Below are 27,758 nucleotides of genomic sequence, written 5' to 3' on the forward strand. Positions count from 1 at the left end.
GCTATTGCCAGCTCCCCGTGGACCGTCTTGAAGTCTTTCCTTAATCTCTTTCTCTTCTGTCTCTGGCAATTTGATTATCATTACAGTAAATGTAAATATTAAGTAATTTGACATCTTAAATAGCTTCTTTTTCTAAACAAATGATTAAATTCATTACAGAAGATTTAGTAAACTACAGAAAAGTATAGAAAGAAAATAGGCACTGCCTTTAGTCCTACCACCTGGAGAGAAATCTGCCAACATTTTGCTGTATATCTTTTAGACATTTTTCTCAGTTGATATATACCAGGGTATGCATACAAATCTATATTGACAGGATTATAATATTTCATCTTTCTGTGTAAAAGAACAGAGCACATGTAGTACAATCCACGAATACAGTGAGCCAGTTAGATTAGTATAGAAGTTCCACTTATAACTTGTCCCCCACCCCCACCCCAATAGAGTCTCTCTGTGTCCCTCTGGCTGTCCTGGAACTCACTCTGTAGGCGAGGCTGGCCTTGAACTCAGAGATCCGCCTGCTTCTGTCTCCTGCGCTGTGATTAAAAGCCTGCACCACCACTGCCCAACTTGTTTAAAATAATTTTTATATATGTTTTCCATTCTGATTTCTTGAGTAAAATTCTTTAGCTTTACCCTACCCTGTTTTGATTTAAAGTTATAATTTTGCTCTTTCGTATAGCTTAGCCAAAGTAAAGGCAGTAAAATCTTGTATAAATTTAATCTATTTGGAGGACATGGAAAGTGTATGTTTTCTGTAGAGCACAACACACAAATGCAAACTTAAAGCTGTTTTTAAATAATTAAACTGTAATTCACATAGCTCATATATTTACTGATTTTCTGCCAGCTAGAATTATTATGTACTGACTGTAGGAGTCTAGCCAGTGTTTAGTTAAGAGTCTAAGGGGAAAACATACTCAAGATGTAACACTACTTACACAAGGTTCCTTTTATAGGTATTAGGACTCCTGGTTTGTGATATTGCACTGCCTTGTGTACAGAGAGTACAGATCTATATGAGCTATAATACATCTGCGTTACATCAGCACCGAAAAAGCAAATCCAAGACCTCTTAAACTTTTGTTGCTTTACCAGATACTTGACACTCAGTAATTCAGAAAAGAAAGGATTGTTTGAGCTGTTAGTTCAAGATGCTGGAAGCCTAAAGTCAAGCAGCTGTGTCTGGTGAGGGCTCCATGTGGCTTCTACTCACAGAATGGGAAGAAGAAATTAGCTTGTGTGAGAAAGCACGGGTGAGATAGTGAGCAAAGCTGCCACCTTCCGTTTATAACAGTCTCCTGAGCAAGAGAGATCCCATGAGACTGCACACGCACACTCATGAGGGTAGTACCCCTTCTGATCACTCCTAAAAGGCCTTACCCCCGCTATTCATTACTTTTCTCGTGATTGTGAAAATACATAGTAAACACTTAGGAACGGAACGGAAGAACGCCCCTCACCCTGGAGCCCGTAAGCAGAGAGGGCTGAATGCTGTCACTCATCTTGGTTTCCCTGTACTTAGTCCTAGACCCCAGCACAGGAGCTGGCGCCATCTGTATTGAGAGTAGGTCTTCCCTCTTCAGTTAAACCTTTCTGGAAACGTCTTCCTAGACACACACCAGATGTGTTTCCATGGTGATTCCAAATCTAGGCAAGTTGACCGTTAAAATTATCCATAACTCCTTCTAATACCAACACCACTGGAAATAAAATTTCAACATGAGTCTGAGTGAAGACATACCATATCCAAACTGTAGCACGGACTGATGGCTCAGTGTATCCCCACTGCAGAATATCAACTAATTCATAACAACCAGGGATTCCAGTAATGATACTGAAGGAACCCATTCCCAAAGGAAAACAAGATATGAGACAAAGCTCATGAAGATTAAATTGTACAGCCAGCATGTCTGCATCCCTCATCACATGCCTTTTGGCATTTGTGCCTGGTTCCCCAGCAGGCCTCTCATCTTAAAGCCCCCTGAGAAGTGGTAGATTAAGGAAGGATGGTTTGTCAGTGGGAGCCAAATCCTCTTTGAGGCTCTGCCCTTTATTGCATGTGGTTCCACTAGAGAGTGTGCTACCTCTCCCTGGGGACAGGCCTTGGCTACCCCTTACCTCAGTTTCCTTCTCTAACCTCCTTTCCATGTGATGTATTTTTCTTAGGTGTGTTATTATCTCTAGTGAGGTAAGATCACACACAGCACCATTCTCTTCCTTGAACTTGACCTCAGAACTCATCAGCGAGAGCAGTGGTGCCTCCACCTCTCTGTTCTACGTTTGGGGGCAGCACCTACTGTCCACATCTTTCCTAGATACAACCCTGCTTTTTGCAGCTGACTATTAGTTCTCAAAGGCAAAATTAAAATTTCTAGCTTCATCTCTGCATTTTCTGTAGCCTTAAAAAAGGTTTATTTATTATGTATACAGTGTTCTGCCTGTATGTATGCCTGCATGCTAGAAGAGGACATCAGATCTCATTATAGATGGTTGTGAGTACCATGTGGTTTCTGAGAATTAAACTCAGTCCCTCTTGAAGAACAGACAGTGTTTATAACTGCTGAACCATCTCTCCAATCTGTCAATTTCTTTAATGGCAGAAGTGTAAATATACTAGTATAACCCCTTCCTAGGCAGAATAGCATTACAAACAAAACTAACAACAGTAACAACAAAATCCCTACCAGATTTAAGGTCAATAAGAATATAATATTGCTACCTCTGTTTTCAGTAGACTGCAGCAGAAGGACTGGAGCTGGGTTGAGACTGTTATGAGCTGCCTGAAGTGGGTGCTGGGAACCAAGCTCAGGTGATATAGAAGAGCCTCAGTGCTCTTCATCCCTGAGCCATCTCATCAGTCCCTATCTGTTGCTTTACAACTGTGCAGGCCAAGGCAGAAAACAATTAGTAGCCTAACTTGTTCATTGCTGAAGTCAGGGTTCAAAGCTAGGCCAGACTGTACGTATTACACATACCCTTAATCATGAACTTGCACTGCTTCTTGAAATGAAAGACAGCCAGGTGGTGGCAGCACATGCCTTTAATTCCAGCTCTTGGGAGGCAGAGGGATCTCTGAGTCCAAGACTAGCCTGATCTACAAGAGTGAGTTCTAGGACAACCAGGGCTACATAGAAGCCCTGTCTCACACAAAAAGGAAAGGAAAGGAAGGAAGAAAGAAATGAAAGACAAGACAGAATCTTGTTCAGATCAGATCTCACAACTTATATACTGGTGTTAAAACCAAGAGCCTTTGGTTCAGAGAAAGCAAAGCCTTAATACTAAGAGAATTTTACCCTGTTTTGATAAGGTGGGGGAAATTTACAGCAAAGAAAAAAAAACATGGCGTGGTGATAGCAGCGCATGCATTTAATCCCCCTAGCACTGGGGAGGCTGAGGCAGGTGGATCTCTGTTAGTTCAAGGCCAACCTGGTCTACAGAGTGAGTTCCAGCACAGCCAAGGCTGTTAGACAGAGAAGCCCTGTCTTAAACATCCCCCCTCCCCAAAATGGAGTTTTGGGACTGGAGAGATGGCTCAGTGGTTAAGAGCACTAACTGCTCTTCCAGAGGTCCTGAGTTCAATTCCTAGCTTCTACATGGTGACTCACAAGCACTGTAATGAGATCTGGTGCCCTCTTCTGGCCGGCAAGAATACATACAGGCAGGACACTGTATAAATAATAATAATAATAATAATAGTAATAGTAATAGTAATAATATCAGTCTTGAAGAAAGTGCTTAGTTGGTTGAGCCAGGAAGATTATGTATTTGAGGCCAGTCTCAGCTACATACTGATTCTGTCTTAAAGGTGGGGGAGGATGAAAAAGGGAAAAGAGAGGAAAGGAAGGGATTAAAAAAAGTTTATCAAGCTTTGATTCAAAAAGTGAACAGATCAGTGCTTTTTAATATGTTCATGTGGTTGTGCAGCCACCACAATAGTCTGATTGATGGCTCTTGTCACCCATGAAGAAACTAGGAACCTAGTAACAGCTAACTTCCCAAGTCATGCCCCCCTAACCCCTGGCTGTCTGTAATCTGCTTTGACTCTGCCAGGCATTTCAAGAACCATTCATGATGCAGCCTTTTGCCTTTGCCTTTCTTCACTTAGCATGGTGTTGTCAAGGTAAATCCATGTGTGGCGTGTATCAGAACTTCTCTTTTTCTCTCCTGGCCAATACTGCATTGTACAGATACACTCCACTTTGTTTATTATTCAATAATTAGGGTCATTTGTTACTGTTTTATATAATGTCTCTGGAGGGCCATACTTTGCCATTTTAATTTTATGAAATCCAGCTTGTCTTGTTGTTTAATATTTTAGTTTGAGCCGGGCGGTGGTGGCGCACGCCTTTAATCCCAGCACTTGGGAGACAGAGGCAGGTGGATCTCTGTGAGTTCGAGACCAGCCTGGTCTACAGAGCTAGTTCCAGGACAGGCTCCAAAACCACAGAGAAACCCTGTCTCGAAAAACCAAAAAAAAAAAAAAAAAAAAAAAATTTAGTTTGAGTCTTTGTTTATTTGGATTTTTTGGTTTTTTGGTTTTTTTTTTACATTTTTAATTTATTTATTTTGCTTTGGGTGCATGCGCCACAATTTACGTGTGGAGGTCAGGGTTTATTTCTTCTGTGGAGCTTCTGAAGAAAACTCAGGTCAGGGTCGGTGGCAGGTGACTTCACCCACGTCTTGTTGGCCTGGTCTGAGGAATCTTTAAAAATAATTATAGAACCACATTTACAGTTGAGAAAGATTTAGCTGGCCATAGATGAGAAAGCCAAGGGCTGACCAGATGGGAATAGGAGGGCAGGGAATGGAGAGACACTTAGATTAGGAGTTTGACATAGTAGGGTTTGGTGAGTACTGACTTGTTATTGGGGATTGCAGAAAGAAGCATTTCACTCCCTGCACAGACCCAGGCCTGGGTGGCTGGAAGCGTGGTTGTGCTGTTTCCTGAGAGGACACATAGAATCCAGAGAAGCGTGAGGAGAGTTCCTGGGAGCAGGAACAACATTCAGACCTCACCAAGGCTTTGCTCAACTCCTGTGGTACAGTCACTGACATGACATCGATGACTGCTCAACTTCTAGGCCACGTGCCTCCTAGGTCATGACCGCCTTCGCCCCTCCTTCCCTTTAGAAACAGTAAAAATGTGTGTAATGATAATGTCCTGATGCACATTCTTAGGTTTATAACGTCTAACTCTGTGGGAGGAGGCACCATTGAAAAGGGGAGGCAAGGACTAGAGAAAAGGCTCAGCAGTTAGGAGCGCTGGCTGCTCTTCCAGAAGACCTGAGTTCAATTCCCAGCACCCACATGGTCCTTACAGCTGTCTGTAACTTTAGTTCCAGAAGATCTGATACCCTTTTTTGATCTCTGCAGGCACCAGGCATGTTCGTGATGTGTAGAAACACATATAGCCAAAATATCCATACACATAAAATAATTTTTAAAGAAAAGGGTAGGGAGGAATCTTAACATCTTTAGCTGATCTCCATTCTTAATTATTTTTTAGTATTCAAAATTATTTAAGGGACAGTATAATAACCAAGTCTAGTAAAATGACCAACTCTGGCTGGGCATGTTATACACAGTGGTAGGGTATTGGCCTGGCATGCACAAGGCCCTGGGTTCATCACCAGCCCTGTGGAAACAAAGCCTCCACGCTGCTGTCTTGACAACAGAAGCAGGGGTTTCACAAGCCAGGCTTCTCCTCTGGGCAGCACCACTCCCTGTCTTCCTTCCTGACTGAACAAATTCAGTGTTGCTAAAATTCATTCAGAATTTATGGCAGTGACCTAGCTCTATGCCCACCCTGGTCTCTGTTCCTGGTGTATGACTATATGAGTAGAAGATAAAATGGTTTCTCAAAGGCCGGGCCTGATTTTCCAAGATGCTGCCTTTGCCATCAGAAACTAAGGCTGTAAACTAAAATGTTCAGAATCCATTTTCACCTCACATCGTGTTTTTTACTTTTAATGTACTGGACTTTTGCTTCCTTATGCCTTGGTGATATTGTTGTATTGGCTATACATTTGTTTTCTTATTCAGTTTATTCAGCATTCTCTGTCTTGGGGGTAGTTTGTGTTATGATAAGGCCTTGGTTCATAGTTGATCTCCATCTTGATGTCCTTTGTGCTGTTTTTCACCATAATAAACTAAAGACTATAGATTCACCTTACAGAAATCATTATTCCTTGTAGTCCACATTCACCTAGTGCTAAAGCCGTCACAGCCAGTTATTCACACATCTCCTGCAGGAAAGACTCCAGATAATGTTTATGGCAATATAACCCTAAACATCTGCACCCAGGACTCCCGCTACCAAAGTACTTTTTTTCTCCAGCTGTTGGGGATCAATATGGCAGCTGACAGCACCCAACTAGAGCCCCTTCCAAGATGGCCCTCCGTGGGTGGTGCTTCTCATGGCTAATGCACTGAGAAAATAAAGACCACGGCCTTTGCAGCTGAGGCAGTACAAAGGGAATGCTGGGTGTAGCCCTCTTCCTGAGGGGTCAGTGGATGCCCTTGTGAGACAGCCACTTCTGCCAGTCCTGCTTCCATGTCTTTCCCACAGTGAGCATTGGGAGCACGCCTCAAAAACTTTCCTGTGTGCGCATGCCTTTCTCCAGGTACTTCCAGGGAAACTGACCTGTAGCAGTGTTTTTCCCCAGTTCACTGTCACAAGCCTGGAAGGGGTGATGACACTTCCTAGGACTCCAGCCTGGTCTGATCACAGCTGACTAGGTTGCTTCCCGGGTTTGGTTGTTGGTGGTGAATCAGGAGGGACTCTTGATGTCCTCTCTCTGAGGTAATCTGTTTGTTTGAATCTGACTGGAGATGAAAGAAGCTTGGAGTGCTTGGAAGTGGTTTCTATCTGATTGTGTAACTCCCAAGTTAGAAAAACTAAATTCAAAGGTTTGCATTGCAGGGCAGGAGGAGGCCAGTATCACAAAAAGAGGCATCTTAGAACTCCAGTGGTCATAAAAACACAGAGCTTTGTTCTCTGCTGCTTGGCATGCTGAATTTTCTAAAATAGTTTGTTTGCGTGCTTGTGAGTGTGGACGTGCTGCTTATGTGAATGTGCCTCTGGAGGCCAGAAGAGGACATCACATTCCTTGGAGCTGGAGTTAGTTACTTTTAGAATGGGATGTAATGGGTAGCACGGAGAATTTTGGATTCTCAAGTATAGGTTCAATTCCTATTGTTCTAGAAATAAGAGGATTTAAATCTCTATTATTTACTCTATCAAAGTAACTTTTTTCAGACATATTTCTAGGTGTAAGGTGGAATACTTGCTATGAAGATTGGGATAGAGATGTGTCATATGCAGAAAGCTAGGGTTAGTGGTAGAAAGTTTTTTCATAAGAGGTGTATTAATTGATCATATCGGAATCGTGGGTAGGAGGCTCGGATTCATAAGAAAGGGACAGTTAAGACTAGAGTTTTTAATATGAAATTTGTAGTATATAGTTCTGGGTTAGTTAGGTTGTGGAATGGGCCTATAAATACAATTGTTGAGAGGGCATTTATTAGAATAATATTTATGTACTCGGCTATGAAAAATAAGGCAAAAGGCCCGGCAGCGTACTCTACGTTGAACCCTGAAACTAACTCTGATTCTCCTTCTGTTAGGTCGAATGGTGCTCAGTTGGTTTCTGCTAGAGTTGAGATATATCATATTATGGCTAAGGGCCAGGCTGGAATTAAGAGTCATAGTGGTTCTTGTGTATAAATAAGAGACTGAATTGAGAAAGAACCATTTATTAAAAGGACGGATAGAAGAATAATTGCTATTGTTACTTCGTATGAAATTGTTTGTGCTACTGCTCGTAGGGCTCCAAATATTGAGTATTTGGAGTTGGATGCTCAGCCTGATCATAGGATAGAATATACTGAAAGGCTTGATGTGGCTAAAATAAGTAGGATCCCTAGGTTTAAGTTGACAAGGGGGTGGGGTTGGGGAGCGGGATTCATAGGCTTAGGGCTAGTGAAAGAGATAATGTTGGCGCAATAATAAATAGGGTTGTAGAGGTGGCTAGGGGACGTAAGGTTCTTTGATAAATAGCTTTATAGCATCTGTGAATGGTTGGAGGATTTTACTCCCAATGTGGGTTCTGGGAGTCACTGAGGTCCTCTGGAAGAACTGTATGTGTTCATAACAGCTGAACTATCTCTTATGTGCTCTTAACTGCTGAACCATCCCGCCAGCCCACATTCTTCTTTTTGACTAATTTCCCTATATATGTTTGTTAATCTATAAAATGAACATCATTAACAACTTCCTTTTGATCTAGTGAGTGTCCTTATGAGATGAAATGGTAAAATTTTTTTAAAAAAAGCAAAGTTTTTTTGGCTGGGGATAATAGTGCATGCCTTTAATCCCTGCATTCAGGAGGCAGAGGCAGGTGGCTCTCTGCAAGTTTGAGGCCAACCTGATCAAAATAATGAGCTCCAGGACACCCAGGGCTATGTAGCTATGAAGACGAGACCCTGTCTCTAAATAAATAAATAAATAACCAAAAAAAAAAAAACCCAAAACTTCAAAATCAAACAAAAACAACAAAGTTTTCTGGACTATTTCATTAGACTTGGAAGATATATTTCATATCAAAAAGAAGTGACTGCTTTTGCAACAGTATTGATTTGTAGATTCACCACAGTCTGCATTTCTGTTCCCTCCTCATGCATGCTGCCCTTCGGTGCCCATGATCATGATGAATCAATGTATGGGAAAGAAAACTAAAATCTCTGAGGGTCAGCAGTCTCAGCTGCACTCAGAGACCTCATTCAGGATGCTCAACCACTTCCCTCATCATATTCTCCATAAATATTACACTCAGTATTTCCCACTAGTCACATGTGTATATCTGTGCTCCAGGTGACATGCCTCTGCCTGAGGAGTCCAGCCATGAGCCTGCAAGACTCAAAGTTTGCTGTGTGCTGTGGTAGATAAGGTAGACCAGGTCCCTGTTCCTATAGAGTCCCCAGCCAGAACCGCAATTGGAAAAAAAATGGATGTGAAGACTGCACCCCAGACTTAAAAAATAGGAAGAAATCTAGCCGGGCGGTGGTGGCGCACGCCTTTAATCCCAGCACTTGGGAGGCAGAGGCAGGCGGATCTCTGTGAGTTCGAGACCAGCCTGGTCTACGAGAGCTAGTTCCAGGACAGGCTCCAAAACCACAGAGAAACCCTGTCTCGAAAAACCAAAAAAAAAAAAAAAAAAAAAAAAAAAGGAAGAAATCTATTGCATATCAAGCTTATATTGTCCAGTAAATTTATGCCTATTATTAATGTCAAATTGTGACAGGAAAAGGGGACAGTGTTTAATGTAGCATTTTTTTTATAATAACAGAATGGTGTTTTCAGGCAGTGGATTTCCAGTACGTAATAATTAAAATAATATAGTGACAGCTGGGGTGATGACTTAGTAGATGATAAAGCCCTTTCTATGGAAGTATGAGGACTAGAATTTGGATCCCTGACTCCCAGGTAAAATATGGGGCAGGCATGGTAGCCTGCCTAATCTCAGTACTCAGGGTATAGAGACAGGGACTCCCCAGAGCAAACCAGCTAGCTAGGCTAGCTGAATTAGCTAGCTCTAGGTTCAAGGAGAGATCTTACCTCAGTGTCGATGGTAGAGAGTAGTCAAGGAAGATACTGATGTCAAACTCTGACCTTTATACGTGTATGCAAACTTGTATACATACACCCATACATGTGCCCACATACATGTGAAAATGCACAGGCCACACACAAGTAACCTGTTGTAACGTGTATCAATCTACATATACTAACATTTAAAATTAAGATAAATAGCATAATAAACATTTTCTAGTACAAGACAAAGACAAATTACATACTGCAAATCAACACACATATACAAGCAGTTGCGTAAAGTTTCAAAATACCTAGAATGAGTTTATATATTATCAAGGGCTTAAACACAATGTAATAAGTGTGGGAAAGCCTTCAAGAAATGACCACGCACTAACTTTACAACAATGCCTGTTACTTGCTGAAATAGAAGAAAGCATGTTTTATTGAATTAAAAGATTTAGCAAATATGGCAAAATTTGTTAAGTCTGTGCATTGTTATTTTGGTTTTTGCCATCTAAGTGTGTTAATTAAAGTTGAAAAGATGCAATTAATGTGCTTGGATGACTTTCTGTTTCTAGTGCACCCAGGTTTTTATGTAGGGTGTCTTCCAAAGAAACATAACTGGGTGTTCTAAGGTCGAAGTTTATCTGTGGCTCAAGCGTCCAGGACGTTGAATCTCACCACCAGAGGGCGCTGCTCTATAGCAAATGTGAGGTTAGGGTGTCCTCAGGTTTTCTTGATTCGTTGTTCTGCCCTGGTAGGGAAGAAAGAGTTACATATGATAGGAGTACTTTTTCCCTCCCTGCTTGTGAAAAGGGGCACAGTACCCAGCCCTCTGGATACGTTGTCTCTCTCTTAACATTTATAGTGTTGCCTGTTTGTAGACTGAAGAACAGCAAGAAGTGGCATATGCCAGTGCATCCAGCAAGTCTTCTGGAGATGATGAATGTTGGTGGTGTTGCTAAACTGACAATGTTCCTTGTTCTCTAGATGGAAAAAGATTACTCTTACCTGAAGGAGGTCTGTGATCATCAAGCAGAACAACTGAGCAGAACCAGCCTAAAATTACAAGAGAAAGCTTCAGAGAGTGACGCAGAAATCAAAGACATGAAAGAAACCATATTTGAATTGGAAGATCAGGTGGAGCAGCACCGTGCCGTCAAGTTACACAATAATCAGCTCATTAGTGAACTGGAAAGTAAGTGAAGTCAGACCCGGAGAGGTGCAGCCGGTGTAGCAGATGCTGTCTTGGTGGGTGACAGGAGGAGCTTCTAAGGACGTGTGTCGGCTGGGGTGTCAGGGAGCCTGTCTTTTGATCACTGTAATCTCCCAAGCAAACAGCACTTATGAGACAAGCAGTAATCTCTGAAATTAAATAAAAAGCTGGGTGACAGATGATAGATGACCGCAGCTCTTGCAGGAGGTCAGGTGCATTTTGGAAGTGTTAGGTGTACCTGTGCAGCATCCCTAGGCCTCCATCGCTAGACAACCAAACCTGCTTTGAGTTCAGCTGTCACCATGAGAGGCTTTTTCACTGAGGATGACCTTCAGGGTGTAAGAGTGTTATTTAGAATAAATTGTTCACAGCCTTGTGTCAGCAGTGTGTTGTCTTCAGAATCTGAGGCATGAGAGCTAGGTCATCTGCTCAGAGGGAAACAAATAATACATGCCTGTGGTCAGGTCCAGCATGCTTCCCATTGGTGGAAGGTGTAGGGTTTCTCACAGATACATTAGGCACTTGGTTTCTGAAGAGGCATTGTATATGGCTTTATGGCGTCACTGCTTTGAATAGGGGAAGACTTTTTTTTCCTTTTCTCGCTTTGTTTTTTTGTTTTTTGAGACAGGATTTTTTCTGTATAATAACTCTGGCAGCCCTGAAATTCACTTTGTAGACCAGGTTGGTCTTGAACTCACAGAGATCTGCCTGCCTCTGCCTCCCAAGGCATGTGTGCCCCCACTGCCCAGGGTGGGGGTAGACATTTAAAAATTTTTTTAATTAAATATCATTTGCTTTTGTTCAAGCCAGCCTTATCAAATATCACATCTAATGAACTTTGCTTTTGTAACAAGATTTAATTAATAAAACTTTGTATGGCACTAATTATTACTAATTGTTTAGTTGCCTGAGGAGTTTTCCTACTATGTGTGCACAGCAGACTCATTACTCACAGTTTCTGTATTCCTGAATTCACCTGCTCACTAATATACACGTACCACGCCCCCCACTGGTACTGGAAACACCTTCCTGGTCTGGGGATATGCAGAGAGAGGTGAAAGGTCAGCCAAAAAGTCAGAAAAATCTCTGTTTCCAGCAGAGACCCAGCTCAGGAGACTTCTGCTTTCTGATCTAAATTCTGATACTGTGTACAAGTATCTTTTTTTTCCTTAAAATTTTTTTTTAAATTTTATTTTGCCTTTTCTTTAAAAATTTTATTGATTTTTATTGAGCTCTACATTTTTCTCTGCTCTCCTTCCTGCCTCTCCCCTCCCCTTCAACCCTCTCCCAAGGTCCCCATGCTCCCAATTTACTCAGGAGATCTTGTCTTTTTCTACTACCCATGTAGATTAGATCTATGTAAGTCTCTCGTAGGGTCCTCATTTTTGTCTGGGTTTGTGATTTGTAGGCTGGTTTTCTTTGCTTTATCTTTAAAAACCACTTATGAGTGAGTACATGTGATAATTGTCTTTCTGAGTCTGGGTTACCTCACTCAAAATGATGTTTTTTAGCTCCATCCATTTTCCTGCAAAATTCAAGATGTTGTTATTTTTTCTGTTGTGTAGTACTCCATTATGTAAATGTTCTACATTTTCCTTATCCATTCTTTAGTCGAGGGGCATTTAAGTTGTTTCCAGGTTCTGGCTATGACAAACAAAGCTGCTATGAACATAGTTGAGCACATGTCCTTGTGGCACGATTGAGCATCCTTTGATATATACCCAAAAGTGGTATTACTGGGTCTTGAGAAAGGTTGTTTCCTAGAAATTTTATTTATTTTGAGTGTGGAAGATAGCTTGTGGGAATTGATTCTCTCCTTCTACCACATGGGTCCCAGGGATCAACCTCAGAGTTGTCAGGCTTGATGGTAGGTGCCTTTACCCACTGAGCCATCTCAACAGCCCACAAGTGGTTTTTACATGCTGTCCCATAAACAAACAACACTTTGGTACTTGTTTTTCATGGTTTTTGATATTTGAAATACTAAAAGAAATAGGTGTGTTAGAGAATCTTGGTCAGGCCTGAGCTTTTGTGATGGTGAATGTAAGTTTATTATCAACCTATCAGGAGTCCAGTGTATCCTGACAGAGGAGAAGGTCCTTCTCCAATCCTAACGTAAGTAATTCCAGCGGGTGATAGCAGCTATGCACAGTGATACATCTTCATCGATGGGTGGGGAGGAGCCTTATAAGTTCATGGAATGAAGGTCAGTAGCCGGCAGTGTTGCAATGCCAGAGACAAGAGGAATTCTTCATAACCTAGCCCAGGGCCAGGAAAATGTTCACTCCTTCTCACTGTGTACCCATAGGCATAAGAGAAAGGTTACTTACGGCAAGATTGCATAGGTAAGGGAGCTACAGAAGAATGTTAGAAGTTCCTGTTTGGTATTGGGGGAAAAAACAGGACAGATGAAGTTCCTGATGCTATGGGACTGACCAATTTTACAAGGACTCTGGCTCGCAGAACTATAACATACGAGCAGTATTTCAGATGATGAAAAATGCGACCAGAAGCTTACAGAAATCCAGCACTGTGTTTCCTTTGAACACCATAACCCAGAATTCTCTAGTTGAGTAAGCATGGTTTCTGTGAGAGGAGCTGATGGTGTGCTCTGTGCCTGGATTAATAGGCTAACGTCAGAGTGACAGTGCCATTGCCTTTGGCATGGACTGTAGCGCATTGACGTTCAGTGTCACCCAGGCTCAATAGTCGTTCTTGAGAATGCAATTAAATATCTGGCCTCTGTGTGTTTCCAAACATAGCACCCTCTTTATAAAGAATAAGGTCAAGGGAGACAAGTTCTGTTTTGCTTTGCTTTGTGATTTAGCACTGTGGAGAATGTGGTTGTATTGTCTCTAAATCCTTCAAAGTCAGCCCAGACATACCAAGAAAACCAGTGTATAATTAATGTCCAGAGCAAATTTCAGGCGCACATCTAGTGATTATATCATAATATATCTGAGACTGAAAATAACACGGACCATCTTCTGAGAAGCTTTTAAACTCCTGCTAGGGATATCAAGGTATTATTAAAGTATATTTGTGTCAGGAAGACGGGGACACTCAAATCCAGCCTTAGATTAATCCTTTCCTCCCATGATATCCTTGAGAGAGACAGACAAAACAACAAGAAATGAAGGAGGTTCTTCTTACTCTGTGGCATTGATCCTAAATATAAACCTCAGACCCCAAAAGCTGGTTCAGAGCCTCTGGGCAGGACGTTACTGTATGGATCCCAGCCTTCTCTGGAGATTCTAATTCATAGCCTGCTCCTCAACCCCCTCCCATTAAAATTTTATTTCTGTCTGTCTGTCTGTCTTTTTCTTTCCTTTTCCTTCCTTCCTTCCTTCCTTCCTTCCTTTCCTCCCTCCCTCCCTCCCTCCCTCCCTCCCTCCCTCCCTCCTTCCTTCCTTCCTTCATTCTTTCCTTCCTTCTCTTTTTTCTTTTTTTGAGAGAGAGTCACTTTGTGACTTAGGGACTAGGATTATAAGTATGTACCACTATGGCTAGCTTGATTCATATTCTTAATAGAGAAACACTAGGAATTTTTGCTTGGTGATTGTCGTATTGATGCTTACATTTAAATGGCTCATAGCAGTGTGGAGAGAGCTAGAGGCAGGGAAAACAAGAGACAGAATTAGTTCTTAATTATCGAAAGGTAGTTGTGCCGCCTGTGGAGTTGTTCCATATGTGGGCCCAGATCCTGGCTAGCTTCAGAGATTCTGAACCCATGGGTCTAGAGCTTACGCTTGCCCACCTGTGCCCTATGTGATTCTCAGGGTTAACTGTGGTTAGGAGTGGTGACTCTAGAAACGAGTTTCAAAGTCACAAGAGTAATAACCAGTAGACTCCTCTCTTACACCAGAGCCCTCCAAATCTCAGTAACAAAGGCTGTTCAGGAAGCTTGTGTGTGACTGGCAGGGAAGCCCGAGGTAAGAGTGTGAGCTGTGTGACTGTTGAGACCTCCTTCCGTAGTGCTACATGACAGTGCATACAACCTTCTGAGAATATAACCTAAGCACCGCTGGCATCTAGTTCTGTCGTGGAGGGCTCTGCTTCTAGCCCTGTTTTCAGAGTCCTTACAACATAACTTACTGGAGAGGGTTAGGTTTTAAGCCTGTTGTCTCTAGAACTGTCCTCTTGGTTTGCAGCTTACCTTGTCCAGGAGCCTTCCAACTTTCTAACTCCCGTATAACTCATTTCCTTCTAGGCAGTGTGATCAAGCTGGAGGAGCAGAAATCAGACCTAGAACGGCAGTTGAAGACCCTGACGAAACAGATAAAGGTAAGCCATGACCAGGAACCTCCTCTATCGTCTTATTGGACATTATTCCTGTCTTAGGTTGGAAACACTGGGAAAGTACCCTGCCATTTCACCCAGCCAGCTTCTCCCAGAGCAGTGGTTCTCAACCTTCCTGTTGCTGCAACCCCTTAATACAGTTCCTCATGTTGTGATGACCCCCAACCATAGCATTATTTTATTGCTACTTTATAACGGTAATTTTGCCACTGTTATGAATAATAAATGTCTGATGTACAACCCCCCCAAAGCGTCACAGCCCACAAGTTGAGAGCCACTGTCCTAGAACATCTTGAGGCCGTAAATCTGAGTTGTATATCCTTTCTGGCAGGATATGAAACTAAAGCAATCAGTTTTTAGTTGCAGAACTCTAACATCAAGGAGTTACCTCTTGTGCCTCTTCCAAGTAGTGAGACACCATTAAAGCCACATCTTTCTGCTTAATCCTCTTTCATAGTGGCTGATACTAGGATTCAGGAACCCACGCATAGAGACCCCAGCACCCTGCCCCGTATCTGAGGGACATGCGGACTCTGTCAGCCCCGTATCTGAGGGACATGTGGACTCTGTCAGCCCCGTATCTGAGGGACATGCGGACTCTGTCAGCCCCGTATCTGAGGGACGTGCGAACTCTGTCAGCCCTGTATCTGAGGGACATGCGGACTCTGTCAGCCCCGTATCTATCTGAGGGACATGCGGACTCTGTCAGCCCCGTATCTATCTGAGGGACATGTGGACTCTGTCAGCCCCGTATCTGAGGGACGTGCGGACTCTGTCATTTTGTAGGAGGAGACTGAGGAATGGAGACGGTTCCAGGCGGACCTGCAGACTGCAGTGGTGGTGGCCAATGACATCAAATGTGAGGCTCAACAGGAACTGCGAACTGTGAAGAGGAGGTTGTTGGAGGAGGAAGAGAAGAATGCCAGGCTGCAGAAGGAGCTGGGGGACATACAGGGACACAGCAGGTGGGTCACAGGAAGAGCCACACTTCTGTGAGTCTAATGGGCACATGACCAGTGCTTTGCTTCTCTTTTGATCTGTGTGTGGGGTGTGTGTGTGTGGTGGCTAGGCTGCTGAGTCATGGGGAATGGGATGCTTTTGTGTCTCTCTGTGCCAGGTTTTGCTGTGTTTTTTCTAGGATCACTGTACCACTCCCATCGTCACTATGCAGCTAAAGACATTCTGTCAGAGTTCTGCACAGGATTTTAGAAAAAAACACATCACCTACATGTGAAGGAAAAGATCTAGCCAGATGTCCTCTTATACTTAAAGAAAGGGTACCTGTTAGATTTTAGTATTTATCAGCATAGGGAGAGCACACTCGCGAATACTAACTTGCCTAGGTCTCATACATCAGGAAAAGCTAAAATGATTTTGAAGGAGCACTGCCTCCAGAAATAGGATCCATTCCTACCAGCCCAGAGCTGTGTCTCCTGATTGCTGATCATGGGCTCTTGCAAAAAAGGCCTTGACTTCAGAGGTAGAGGCACAAGGATAGAAGAAGCCAGCCAAGGCTACCTTACATGGTGAGACCCTGCCTCAAACAAAAAGAAACAAGAAAAGTCGTGTTTCTGCTGGGGTCAGTGGTGACTGACACCTGTAATCCCAGCGCAAGGACAGAGGCAGGAAGATCAGGAGTCAGAGTCATCCTCAGCTACTAGTGAGTTCACTGAATTTAGTTCCCAGCACCCACATCAGGTGGCTCACAATACCTCAGTCCAATCGTGTTTAAGACGAGGGTGTTCCTAAAGCAAACTTGAAATTTATTATTATATAAAATTTAAGTGGGAGCTGGAGAGATGGCTCAGTAATTACTAGAACTGGCTGCTCTTCAGAGGACCCTGGTTGGATTTCCAACAACCACACAGTGGCTCACAGCTATCTGTAACTCCAGTCCCAGGGGAGATCTGATGTCTTCTGGTCTCAGAAGGTACAAGGCATGCACATACATGAGCATGCATGCATACAAAATACTCATACCCATAAAGTTAAATTTAAGTGGGATTCATAGACAAAATTATAAACAGCACTTTTGGCATTAGTGGTGTGGCGTTTTCCATTAATTGGGATCAGTATCCTTAATTTCTGAGTGTTCAGAAATTAATGTTGAATTTCCAAATGTCTTTCAAATATAAAATACTGTCTTTTAAAGTAAAATTTAGTGGCTTCTAAATATTAGTCTGGAGGTTGCCTTAATCTTCATGCTTCCCAGGATTAGAAAGGCTGGTGTTGACTTACTTGCTGAGCCTGGGGTCTGCTCAGTGATCATGAGTTTCACAGCCTTGGGAAAGTTGTTAGATTCTTCTCACAATTCTGTTTCTTTGAATTCTGTCTATCAAATCTGTTCCAGTTGTGCCTTGTTCCTTTGGCTACAGAAGGATTCGGTAGTCAGCTCTCAGGACCATTATTTTGTAGTAAAGTTCCTTTCTGGCCACCAAAGAATGTGAAGTTTTTGTTTTGTTTTTTAAAATTGAAGTCAGAAGGAGAATAGGAATAAAGGTTTCCTGATGTCCCCCACTGAGATGATCACATGATCCTTCTGTGTGCCTGTGTACCTGCTTTTGTTGTCTGTCTTGCTTCCACATTGTATGTCTTTGGAAGAGGAACCACGCCATAACTTGTATTGCTTACTATTTGCATTATTTTAAAGATTAATGTTTTATAAGAGATGGGCTCTACATTTCTATGGTGACTCTGCATAGATTATTGTACAAGATGGTGCATTTCCTGTGTAGGGTCTCCGATCCCAGCTGAAACTCTGATGGAACTGGAAACCTCTGCCTGTGTCCATATGCTACATTCTCTCCCTTTAAAAACACATCCATTTTCTTATTTTCCTGAACATTTTAAACCAACTACCCAAATCAAGCAACTTATCACAAAACCTTTCAGAACTTTAGGACCGACAACGGTCAGAGCGGACGTGTCACTGAAAACCATTAGGCTTCAGAGTGGATTTGCCTCTCATTGCATTTGACAAGACCTGGGACAACAGCTGATGATAGCATATCTGATTTCACACTTCTCACAAGCTGCTCCTTGAAGAACTGACTTTTTGAAAATTCCTTGCTGGTAACTCAGTGCCCTCCCGAACCTACCATATGAACAAAAATGGAAGCCAGCACACATCCTCAAAGCTCCTGATGCAGTTTAGTGTTTCCTTCTTGGTGGAACAAGTTCTTGCCTGACATGCGATTTGACTTGGACGGTCATCTCGTAAGAACCCAAGGGTCATTCACGGAGAGACACAGCCAGACAGCTTGCAGAGGATTCTCTGATGAGGTCCTCCAGGCACAGCTGAGAGAAGATAAGTGCAACCGAAATGCAGCACAACTCTAAAAAAAGCTGGTCATGGGCACAAGTTGGGGGTTGCAATCAGGTGGATCCCAGGAGTTCAGTGGCTAGCTAGCCTAGCTAAAACAGTGAACTTCAGGTTCATTGAGAAATCCTGTCTCACAAGAATAAGGCAGAGAGCAATAGAGAAAAACACTTGACATCTTTGTCTAGTCTCTGTACATACAAGCACAAGTGAGCATATATACATACACATATATACACACACCACATACAGCTACTCCTCAAATGTGTATATAAATATTCATCCACACACATATATATGTATATAGCAATATAAGTACATATATATATATATGTCCCCATGTATCTCAATATCTTAATACTAATATCTTGATGTTGTTAATTCATTTCTTTTTTATGATGCCAAAGGGTGTAATTCATAAGATAAAGCAATTGTGACTATTCATGCATGAATTATCTAACAGCAACAGTCAATCATAAAACAGAAATTGCATGAGCTATAAAGAGAAATATGCAAAAGTCACGCTCTGTAAACTCATTCTTCTCACCGACTGGCACTGTCTCCTTTCCTGCGCGGCTCTACTCTGTTTAGATTAGGAACTATGAGTAGGCAGTGTTTGTAAATACTTCCAAACTCTCCCATTCTGAAGCTGGTTGGTTAGCTGACCTTTCTCTTTGGAGTCAGAATCCCAAGGGTTTGAGTCAGAAAGCCCTGCCTGCCATCTCTCCCATGTAGTCCTTGGAACTTCACTGATGGCCACCTCCAAATGTTAGCTGTGACTTGCAGGCCTGATATTTTTCCTCCAGAATTTGAATAAGCTTATATGTTTTTATTAATGAACATAAAAATGTTCTGTTTTCCGGACATATAAATTAATGAATGAAAGTATAAGACATAACTTTCTCAGTCATGGCTTCTTCTCTGTTTGGACAGTTAGGAGACAGACATTGACATGAAAACTCATTCAAATTAAAACATCAAGTCTGGGACAGGATGTACCTCATTGGTATGCTGCTTGCTTAGTGTGTACCAGACTCTGGGTTTAATCTCCAGCATATACATACATACATACATACATACATACATACATACATACAGCAAGCCATCAGATCTGTTTCCTAAGAAGTTGAGTCCTGGAGTCCAGCAGATATAGGGAAACATCTCAGTGTCTGGATTCCATGGAACTACTTACAGCCCTTCTAACCAAAGGTGTTGATGATGAGCAGGACGTGTACAAGTGCCATGAATAATAGTGGAAATTATTTTTAAGATGACTTGTCCCATTCTTATAAAGTTTATCATAATAGTACCAATAAGCACTCGTGGAAGACATCTTAAAAGAAAGAACCTATTAAAAACACTAAATATTTGCTCCCGATTTATAACATTAACTTTCAAAATAAAATGTTTCAGATTCACATGTGTTGATCCTTGAATTTCCCCTGGATCACACATTGTCCTCAGTGCACATGTTACCCTCAGTTAAGTGAGCAGCATGGTAGCTTGTCCCATACAGACTGCTGGAGCTGGCTTTTGATATGCGCTGTGCACTAACGTCCGTTGTGTGTACCTGTGCCGCCCTGTTTTGTCCTTAAGCTCTAACATTTCACACCCACACAGTGTGTGTCTTTTGTAGCTGCTGCTAGAAGTTCATATGATGGAGGTATAATGTTCTTGGGTGACAAAAATGTCTCTTGGAGCTCTCTGTGATACTGAATCCCTGGCCTTGGTGGAGAGACCAGTTCCCATGGAAATTCCTATGCAGTTTCTTATTTAACCTTAGCATTCCTGGGGCCACAGGCATTTCATTTGGCCCTGAAAGTAAAAATTGACCATCTTCTATGGTCTTCTCAGCAAGGATAATTCAGTCACTTGCATATGCTTTCATCGTTAAAATACACAGTTATGACTTTAGATACCTATTTAGTGATGCTTCAGTCTGTGTGTGTGATGCTGAGGACCAAGCCTAGGACCTTGCACATGGTACACAGTGCTCTATCTCTGAGCTAACGGCCTAGCTGTTGTATAGCCTAGCAGACTATAATCTAAAGGGCTATATATGCCTCTTTTCTCTGACCCCTATCTTTACAGATTTGTTTTAGAAAATATGGATATGTTCTTCCCTAAGTCTTTAGAATTTTTAAGCTGGAACAGTAAAAAGGAAAAAAAATCACTGTTTTTTCTTTTGGCATTGATGATAGAGGGAAACATGAAACTCTCCAAATGTCAGGGGCTGGTGTGCATTCTGGATGTCTCTACTTTATCAGGACAGTTCTTGGAGAAGTTCTGGTGGAAGAAGCAGAGTAATAGCATTTTGAAGTCTTTGCCATTTTTTCTATCCAAAGAACATTGGCTTCAAAAAAGATTTAAAAAATTGCAGCAATAGAAATGAAAACATGGTGTCTATATATTCTGGGTATTAGCTCCTCCCTGTGAGACAGATAAGCTGGTAGCTCTTGTGTTTGTAAACAGAGATCCCACTGGCTTATATAACTCCTTTACCAGCCTTCCCTCCCATTTCTATCTTCACAGCTCCATGGTCTCTGTCAGCTAGCAGAGCATTTGGTGGAAGAAAGACAGCCCAGCCCTTGCCATGATTGGAAACTACTGCCATTTCTATATGAAAGGGGGATCTGTAGAGGAGATTACCACTGTAAAGAGCGCACTTGTCTCCTGTGCCATTCACTATTCCACACAGAGTCATTACAGCCAGAGTGTCTTTAGCTTCCCTTCATGCTGGAATCAGCACACTGCCTGATCACATGTTCAAAAATGTTTCCCTCCTTTTTTCTCTTAGAAAATTCAGCATTCTCTCCCTCTCTTTCCCTCCCTCCCTCTTTCTCCCTCTTTCCCTCCCTCCCTCCCTCCCTTCCTCCCTCCCTCCCTCCCTCCCTCCCTCCCTCCCTCCTTCGCTCCCTCCCCTCCTCCCTCTCTCTGGAGAATAAAATGAAGTTCTGAAAAGCAAAATACAAGTCTTGTGAAAAAAAATATTTTATATGTAACTAGAATACACAAATAGTGGTTTAGCAAGCCCCAGGTATTGGTGAATGCAGCCCATGTGGTGTTCACTTTTTTGCTGCCTACTTGAATATAGGATCCAACAGTTTTGAAATTCATGCTAGTTATAGCAAAATAAGAAGCCATCTGCATGATGCCTTAGACCAGAGAAAAAGTTCTGCTCCTAACATTGATGCTTCCTTGAGCCTTTTCAAGCCATGGTATCATTTCATTAACTCATCTGAAGGAAGCTGCCCTTAAGCTTCGGTTGGTTTCCAGAGTCTTTGATAGGTTAACCATAAACATGTTTGGTTGATGATAAAGGATGTAGTTAGGTGAAGACGCCAATAGAAACCTAACAAATTAATGAAGGACAACTTACAACAAAAGCCTCCTACATGAAACTCACCTGGGAAACTTAAAGACTTTCAGTGGAGAAGCACACAGCTCAGAGTGGTCTGGAATGCAGCCTGTGATTTGACTTCTGGAAACGCGCGTGTGTGTAAAGACCTGTATCTGATTCAACAAGTCCATCAGGCAGAACCCCACTGCACCTCTCACGTGAGGGGCAGCTACAGTGTATCCCTGGAGGCTTTCTAGCTACATCATATTAGAGGACATGAGTTAATCTGTGAGAAAAGGAAAATTAAGATGTGGAATTATTCTTAAACTCAGGAAGACATTCTGAGGTTATTAACTTCAAGAGCACCGATTTCACTAGAAAAATTGTAAAAATTTTTGGTTCGAAAATCTTGGTGTGAAAACTTGTAAAAATAATGTAGATACTAGCTGTCCAAGTAGGACTGTAATTTGTTCTGAAAGATCTTTTCATTAGATTGAGAATTCCAAAAATGACTTAAAATTTATGTGCCGAACATTTTCATATATAAACAGTGAGGAAAATGCAGCCTCGATTTCAAGTGCGCAGCTATATTTGCAGTTGTGTATTGATCTGTCTTTACTCTGGATACTATTGAATGTTTTTATATGTAAGTGTTTATGATGTGCTAAATAAATATTATTTAGAGGAGTCTGTGGTTTGAATTTTAATCACTGGTTGCATTTTTGCAGGGCTCTTGTGATAAACTTTGTTCAAAAAATTTTCCTGAATATAATTTCAGAACTTTATTGTTTCATGATGCTGGGAATGAACCTAGAGATTTGTGTGTATAGCAAGCACTTCACCACCTCAAGCCCTTAATACTTTCATATAGTAGAATCTATTTGTATTTTCCTTTGTTTCTTGGGTGGTTGGTGGTGTGTGTGTGTAAGATTTTTTCCACTCCAGTATTTGTAAATAGTTTATTAAGTATCCTTCATTTCACACACAAGTGAATGTTCACACCCAGACATTTGATCCACCTGTGTTTACTGAATCTGATGTAACATGCAGTTCTTTTTCTTCCATACACATAGCCAGTCGAACCAGCATAATTTATTATCAAAATAATTCTTTTCTGCTGAATAGAAATGTCACTTTTCATTGTTTATTTCATCTATGCTCCCTGTGCTCAGGGAGGCCTTTCTGAATACTCTGTTATTTCACTTCCTTTTGAATTAGTTCTGCTTCAGAATATTTTAATTGGATTATTATATCGTGTGTGTATGTACACATATTTAAACTTGGCCTTTCAATTACAATTATTAACTTGCTAGCCATGGTGCTATATGTCTGTAAATTCTGCCCTTGGGAGGTAGAGGCAGGAGTATCAAGAATTCAAGGTTATCCTTGGTTATCCAATGAGTCTGAGTCTAGCTAGGACTACTATCTCAAAACAAGACAGAAAGAAAAGAGAAAGAACGGAAGGAAGGAAGAAACAAAAGAAGGAAAGAAAGAATAACCCCATAAGTAAAATTGTCTTATTTCATCTTTTATTCTATTTTATGAAATTTTAAGGTTGGTATTATCAAGTGCCTCTTTCCTTTCATAAACTTCTGAAGGCCTGTTCTCTCCTAAATGTGATTATTATTTTATGAAATATCTTTATAGATTAGGATTTAAGTTTTTTCATTTTTTTTAATGTTTTTATGTGAGGAGATGTTTCTGATCATCACAGACTGTTGCTTAAATAGCTACAAATATGTCAGGGCCTGACCTTTCCCTGAGTACTTGTAGATTATACCTGGATACACCACTCTGCCTATCAATGAATGCTTCAACTCATCTACTCTACCATAAACTAGAGGGTGTGCTCTCAATGAAAAGAAGTTCAAATAGTGTGCAAAAGGAAAAGGTGATCAGTACGTGTCGTGATTCACACCTTTAATCCTGCTGAGTGTGGTGGTGCACACCTTATTTTAGCTCTCAGAAGGCAGAGGCAGGTGGATCTTTGATTTCGAGGCCAGCCTAATCTACACAGTGAGTTCCAGGACAGCCAGGTTACATAGTGAGACTCTGTCTGAAACTCCTTGATGTGTAGTTTCTTCTCTGGAAAAACCTAGATGTGGAAGCCATACTTCTGGGTCTGCTTTTTGCTTAGTTATTGTCCATGTTAGAAATAGTGCATGGCTTTTTTCTGACCTGTGGCCAGGATCATCTTTCCATGGACTCCTCAGATAGTGTTCATATCCCTGATGCTCTGTAAGGATGTGCTTTATGTTCTTGGCTTCATGCTCCTCTCCAGCCCTGACCTTGTAGGATAGAGGATACTAGCAAGGTAGACCCCTATCATCTTTATTCTCTTTGTAAGGGAATTGGGGGAAAGCCCCTGGTACCCTCATCCATAATACACACACACACACACACACACACACACACTTACATATATATATATATTTACTCCTGTGTACCAGAGAGTTTAAAAGTTTGTTTTGTTTTTGAGACAGAGTCTCACTATATATCCTGTCTGGCCTAGAACCCACAATGTAGACCAGGCTGGCCTCAAACTCATAGAGCTCTGCCAGCCTCTAACTCTGACCCATGAGTGCTGGAATTAAAGTTTAAGCCGTGGATGGTACCCTTCCTTAGTTTCTGTTGCTGATGGAAGATGCTTAACTGCTTTGATTCTTCTTGATGGGATTTGGAAACTAAGATGTGTTTAAGCTACCATTTTACTTGATGTTTTTCCCTTGTTCTGTATGCTAGTACTGAAAATAGAAAGTGAATTTCAGAAGATACTGTTTGATGCCTGAGATCAAAGACTTCTTAATTTTTGCCTTATAATAAGAGCAACAAACTTCTTTTAGATCTGTTGAAAACATTAATAATTTTGTGAAAATGACATCCCAGATTAGGGCAAAGAATATTCAAAGGCACTGAGTCAGGACATAAAAAGGAACAAAACTTCCGTGGCTGAGCTGAAAGCTTAGATGGACAGAGAGGAGTCCCAGAAGCCCATTAATGGCACTGTGAGAAGCCTGGGGCCAGGCTTTATTCTATTGTTCCAGCGTGGCAAGTGTAAGCATGAGCTCGGTGGGACCACTCCTCTTTACAAACAGTCTGTCAAGTGTGAAAGCACATCAGCATTGTGATGTGACACTTGACAAGTAGAGTTAACATTTGAACGCTTTAAAAATCATAATACACAAGAGCTCACCTGGACTTGGACCAAAATAGGCAATGCCTCCAAGTGATACCAAAAATCAACACCATTTGAAAGCTCTGTTCTATAGCCAGACAAGGTAAAGCAGTGGGTTTGAGAGAATGGGGGGGATTTGAAGGGAAAGTCATCACAGATGTGTGTATACATATGTTAAATTACAACAAAAGACACATAAGGTGGACCTGCAGCCAACCAGTGGTTGATGGGAAATGCTGCCTTTTGACAAATACATAACCCATTTGCATTTATGCTCCAGAGTAGCTGGCCTCTGGTTTTCTGTTCTTAGGTGATGGGCTTCCAACTCCCACATGCAAAGCAATGAACTAAGAGAGTACTGAAGTGAGTACTGGTGGCCTTTTTCCTTAGGTGTGTACCTCTCCTGGAACATGCACACACTACAGAGAATTTGACAAACACTCCCCCAGTTGATAACCCAGACTCATCACTTGGGTACCATGTAGCTTTTGTCAAGGTTTCCCTCAAAACTTAAATAATGTTCGGGATTTCTGTAGAAAATTATGCTTTTGGATACTCGGATACTCTTTCCTCAGTCTTCCCAAGTCTGGGATGCTGGTTTTGTGACATGTTACACTTCCTGGCATATGCAATAAAGATCTATCCTGTGCATTTACTGAAATCACTGTTACAGCTTTAGATGTGGTAGCAGACATGCTTTGTTTCTGTTTTAGATGCGATTCCTAACCAGAAGCTGGCCATTTCTTGCAGGATATGGCTAAGGAAAAGAGCAAACTGCACAGTGCTATAGGGAAAACTAATGTGTTGGGCTTACTGAGCACCAGAGTGTGTTCGTATTTTGAAGCCAACAGAAGCTGTGCCTCTGGGTGACTTAGATTTTCAAGCCATATTTGACTCCATGTGTGATTCAACCTAGAAGCTAGAGTTGGCCTTGAACAATTAGTTTAGCCAAGTGTATAATCTTGCACTTTACCCTTTATTTACAGAATTTACTAAGATATTCCTATATGATTAAATATTTCTTATCTCTTTTCTTTTTTCTTTCTTTCTTGGGTTGTTTTGTTTTGTTTTTTTTCTGAGAAAGATTTTCTCTCTGTAGCTTTAGAACCTGTCTCTAGAACTCACTCTGTAGACCAGGGTGGCCTCGAACTCACAGAGATCCGCCTGCCCCCGCATCCTGAGTGCTGGGATTAAAGGTGTGTCCACCACCGCCTGGCTGATTAAATATTTCTTAATATCTTTCATAATATACAGAATTCATATTCCTCTTGGGAATACAATTAATGTGATCATTCATTTATTGCTCAGGTCATAACAACTCTCAAACAATCTAGTACAGGGAATTTCAGCTGGTTCACAATTAAAGTATGGGTCAGGTATTCTCTCTCTGTTTTAAATTACAGGATTTTTCCTCATTTTTTTTTCTTTTAGATATTTACATATGTATAACTAGATATCTGGGGGAGCCTGAAGGTGACTTTGTATTATACTTTTAATGCATCCACAACCTGACACATGGGGTCGAGTATGGAATTTCCTAGTGATACCATATTGACATTCAAAAGATTATGGAATTTTTGTAACTAATACATATGTATATATAAATATATGTATATGAGTTTTTGTCTACATGTGTGTATTTGTATATATACCACACGCCTTCCTCATGCCCATGGAAGTCAGAAGAGGACATTTGATCTCCTGGAACTGGAGTTACAGACAGCTGTGAGCTTCTGTGTGGTTGGTGGGATTCAAACCTGCGTCTTGCAGAAGTGCAGTCAAAACTGAGCCATCTCTCCAGTCCCCAATTTCAGATGTTTGATCATTTCAGATTTCAGATTTTCCTATGATAATGTTCAGACTTATTCTTACTGTTAAAGCCAATCCAGCTGATTGGTCAGTACCATCTTTGGTTGTGTGAAAACAGGCATCCTTTCCATTAGTTTGTATGGCTGTGTCCTTCTGAGGCCTAAGAGAATCTTTCCCCCTTATCATTTCATGTTTCATATCACTGGGAAACGTAGACACCTGAAAAGAATAACTTGCTGTATGTAGATCCTCTATTTTATTCCTACTAAATTAACAAGGAATAACATTTAAATAAAATATTTTAAATGACCTGCCTTGGTTGCTCCTTTGACAATAAGCCAGTTAAATGGAATGAACGGTGTCTCGCTGTTGGCCCATTGTTTGATGTGTTTGAGAGTCACATATGTGGGAATAAGATTTTTTTTTCTATCCAGACCTGATCTCTTAAACTGGTTTCATTTCCTTTCTACATATCTACTTGCTAATTTTCCTTTGTTTTTTAATTCTTTTATTTATTTGCTTTTTTGAGGTTGAGTCTTCCCGTTTTGCCCAGCTTGGCCTCAAATTGCTGGGCTCAAGTGATCATCCCTTGGCTTCTCAGTATCTGGGGTGACGGGTTACACAATCACACTGGCCAGCCATCTGATTTTATACCATGTAACACAAGGTGGGGAGCAAAATAACCACCGCTTTGCATCAAATCATTATAAATTACTTTAAAAAATAATCAGTCCCTTACCATTTCTGAAACGCCTGATAGTTCCTCCCAAGGAAGTTTTCAGTTTACTGATTTTTTTCCACTCAAAAAGAGGAACAGTGCAATCAAGAGTATAGGGCAGAGTAGTTTGACTGCTTTAATTCTGCCTCACTTAAATTTAGCATATTTATGTTGGTCACAGAGCAATAGAAGAAAGCTAAGAGAATAATGACAGTAAATTCAATCGTAGGAGCTTATGCATAGCTAGATTAGTTTCAGAAAATCAGGAAATATTTTAAACCTTCGCT

General features: G+C 41.4%; 1 protein-coding gene across 9 annotated transcripts in view; it reads left to right on the forward strand.

Moving 5' to 3' along the window:
- Positions 1–27,758, forward strand: part of Specc1 (sperm antigen with calponin homology and coiled-coil domains 1) — a 267,349-nt gene that overhangs the window by 157,856 nt on the left and 81,735 nt on the right. For 8 of the 9 annotated variants that reach the window (XM_057773390.1, XM_057773387.1, XM_057773388.1 and 5 more), the window contains 3 exons: positions 10,586–10,793; positions 15,022–15,095; positions 15,897–16,075. In XM_057773390.1, coding sequence (XP_057629373.1) covers positions 10,586–10,793; positions 15,022–15,095; positions 15,897–16,075 — 461 coding nt within the window. Of the gene's footprint in view, positions 1–10,585; positions 10,794–15,021; positions 15,096–15,896; positions 16,076–20,961; positions 26,998–27,758 lie in introns of those variants that run through there. The other variant, XM_057773395.1, reaches the window with a different exon arrangement.

Source organism: Chionomys nivalis, chromosome 7 (assembly GCF_950005125.1).
Source record: "Chionomys nivalis chromosome 7, mChiNiv1.1, whole genome shotgun sequence".
NCBI lineage: Eukaryota > Metazoa > Chordata > Mammalia > Rodentia > Cricetidae > Chionomys > Chionomys nivalis.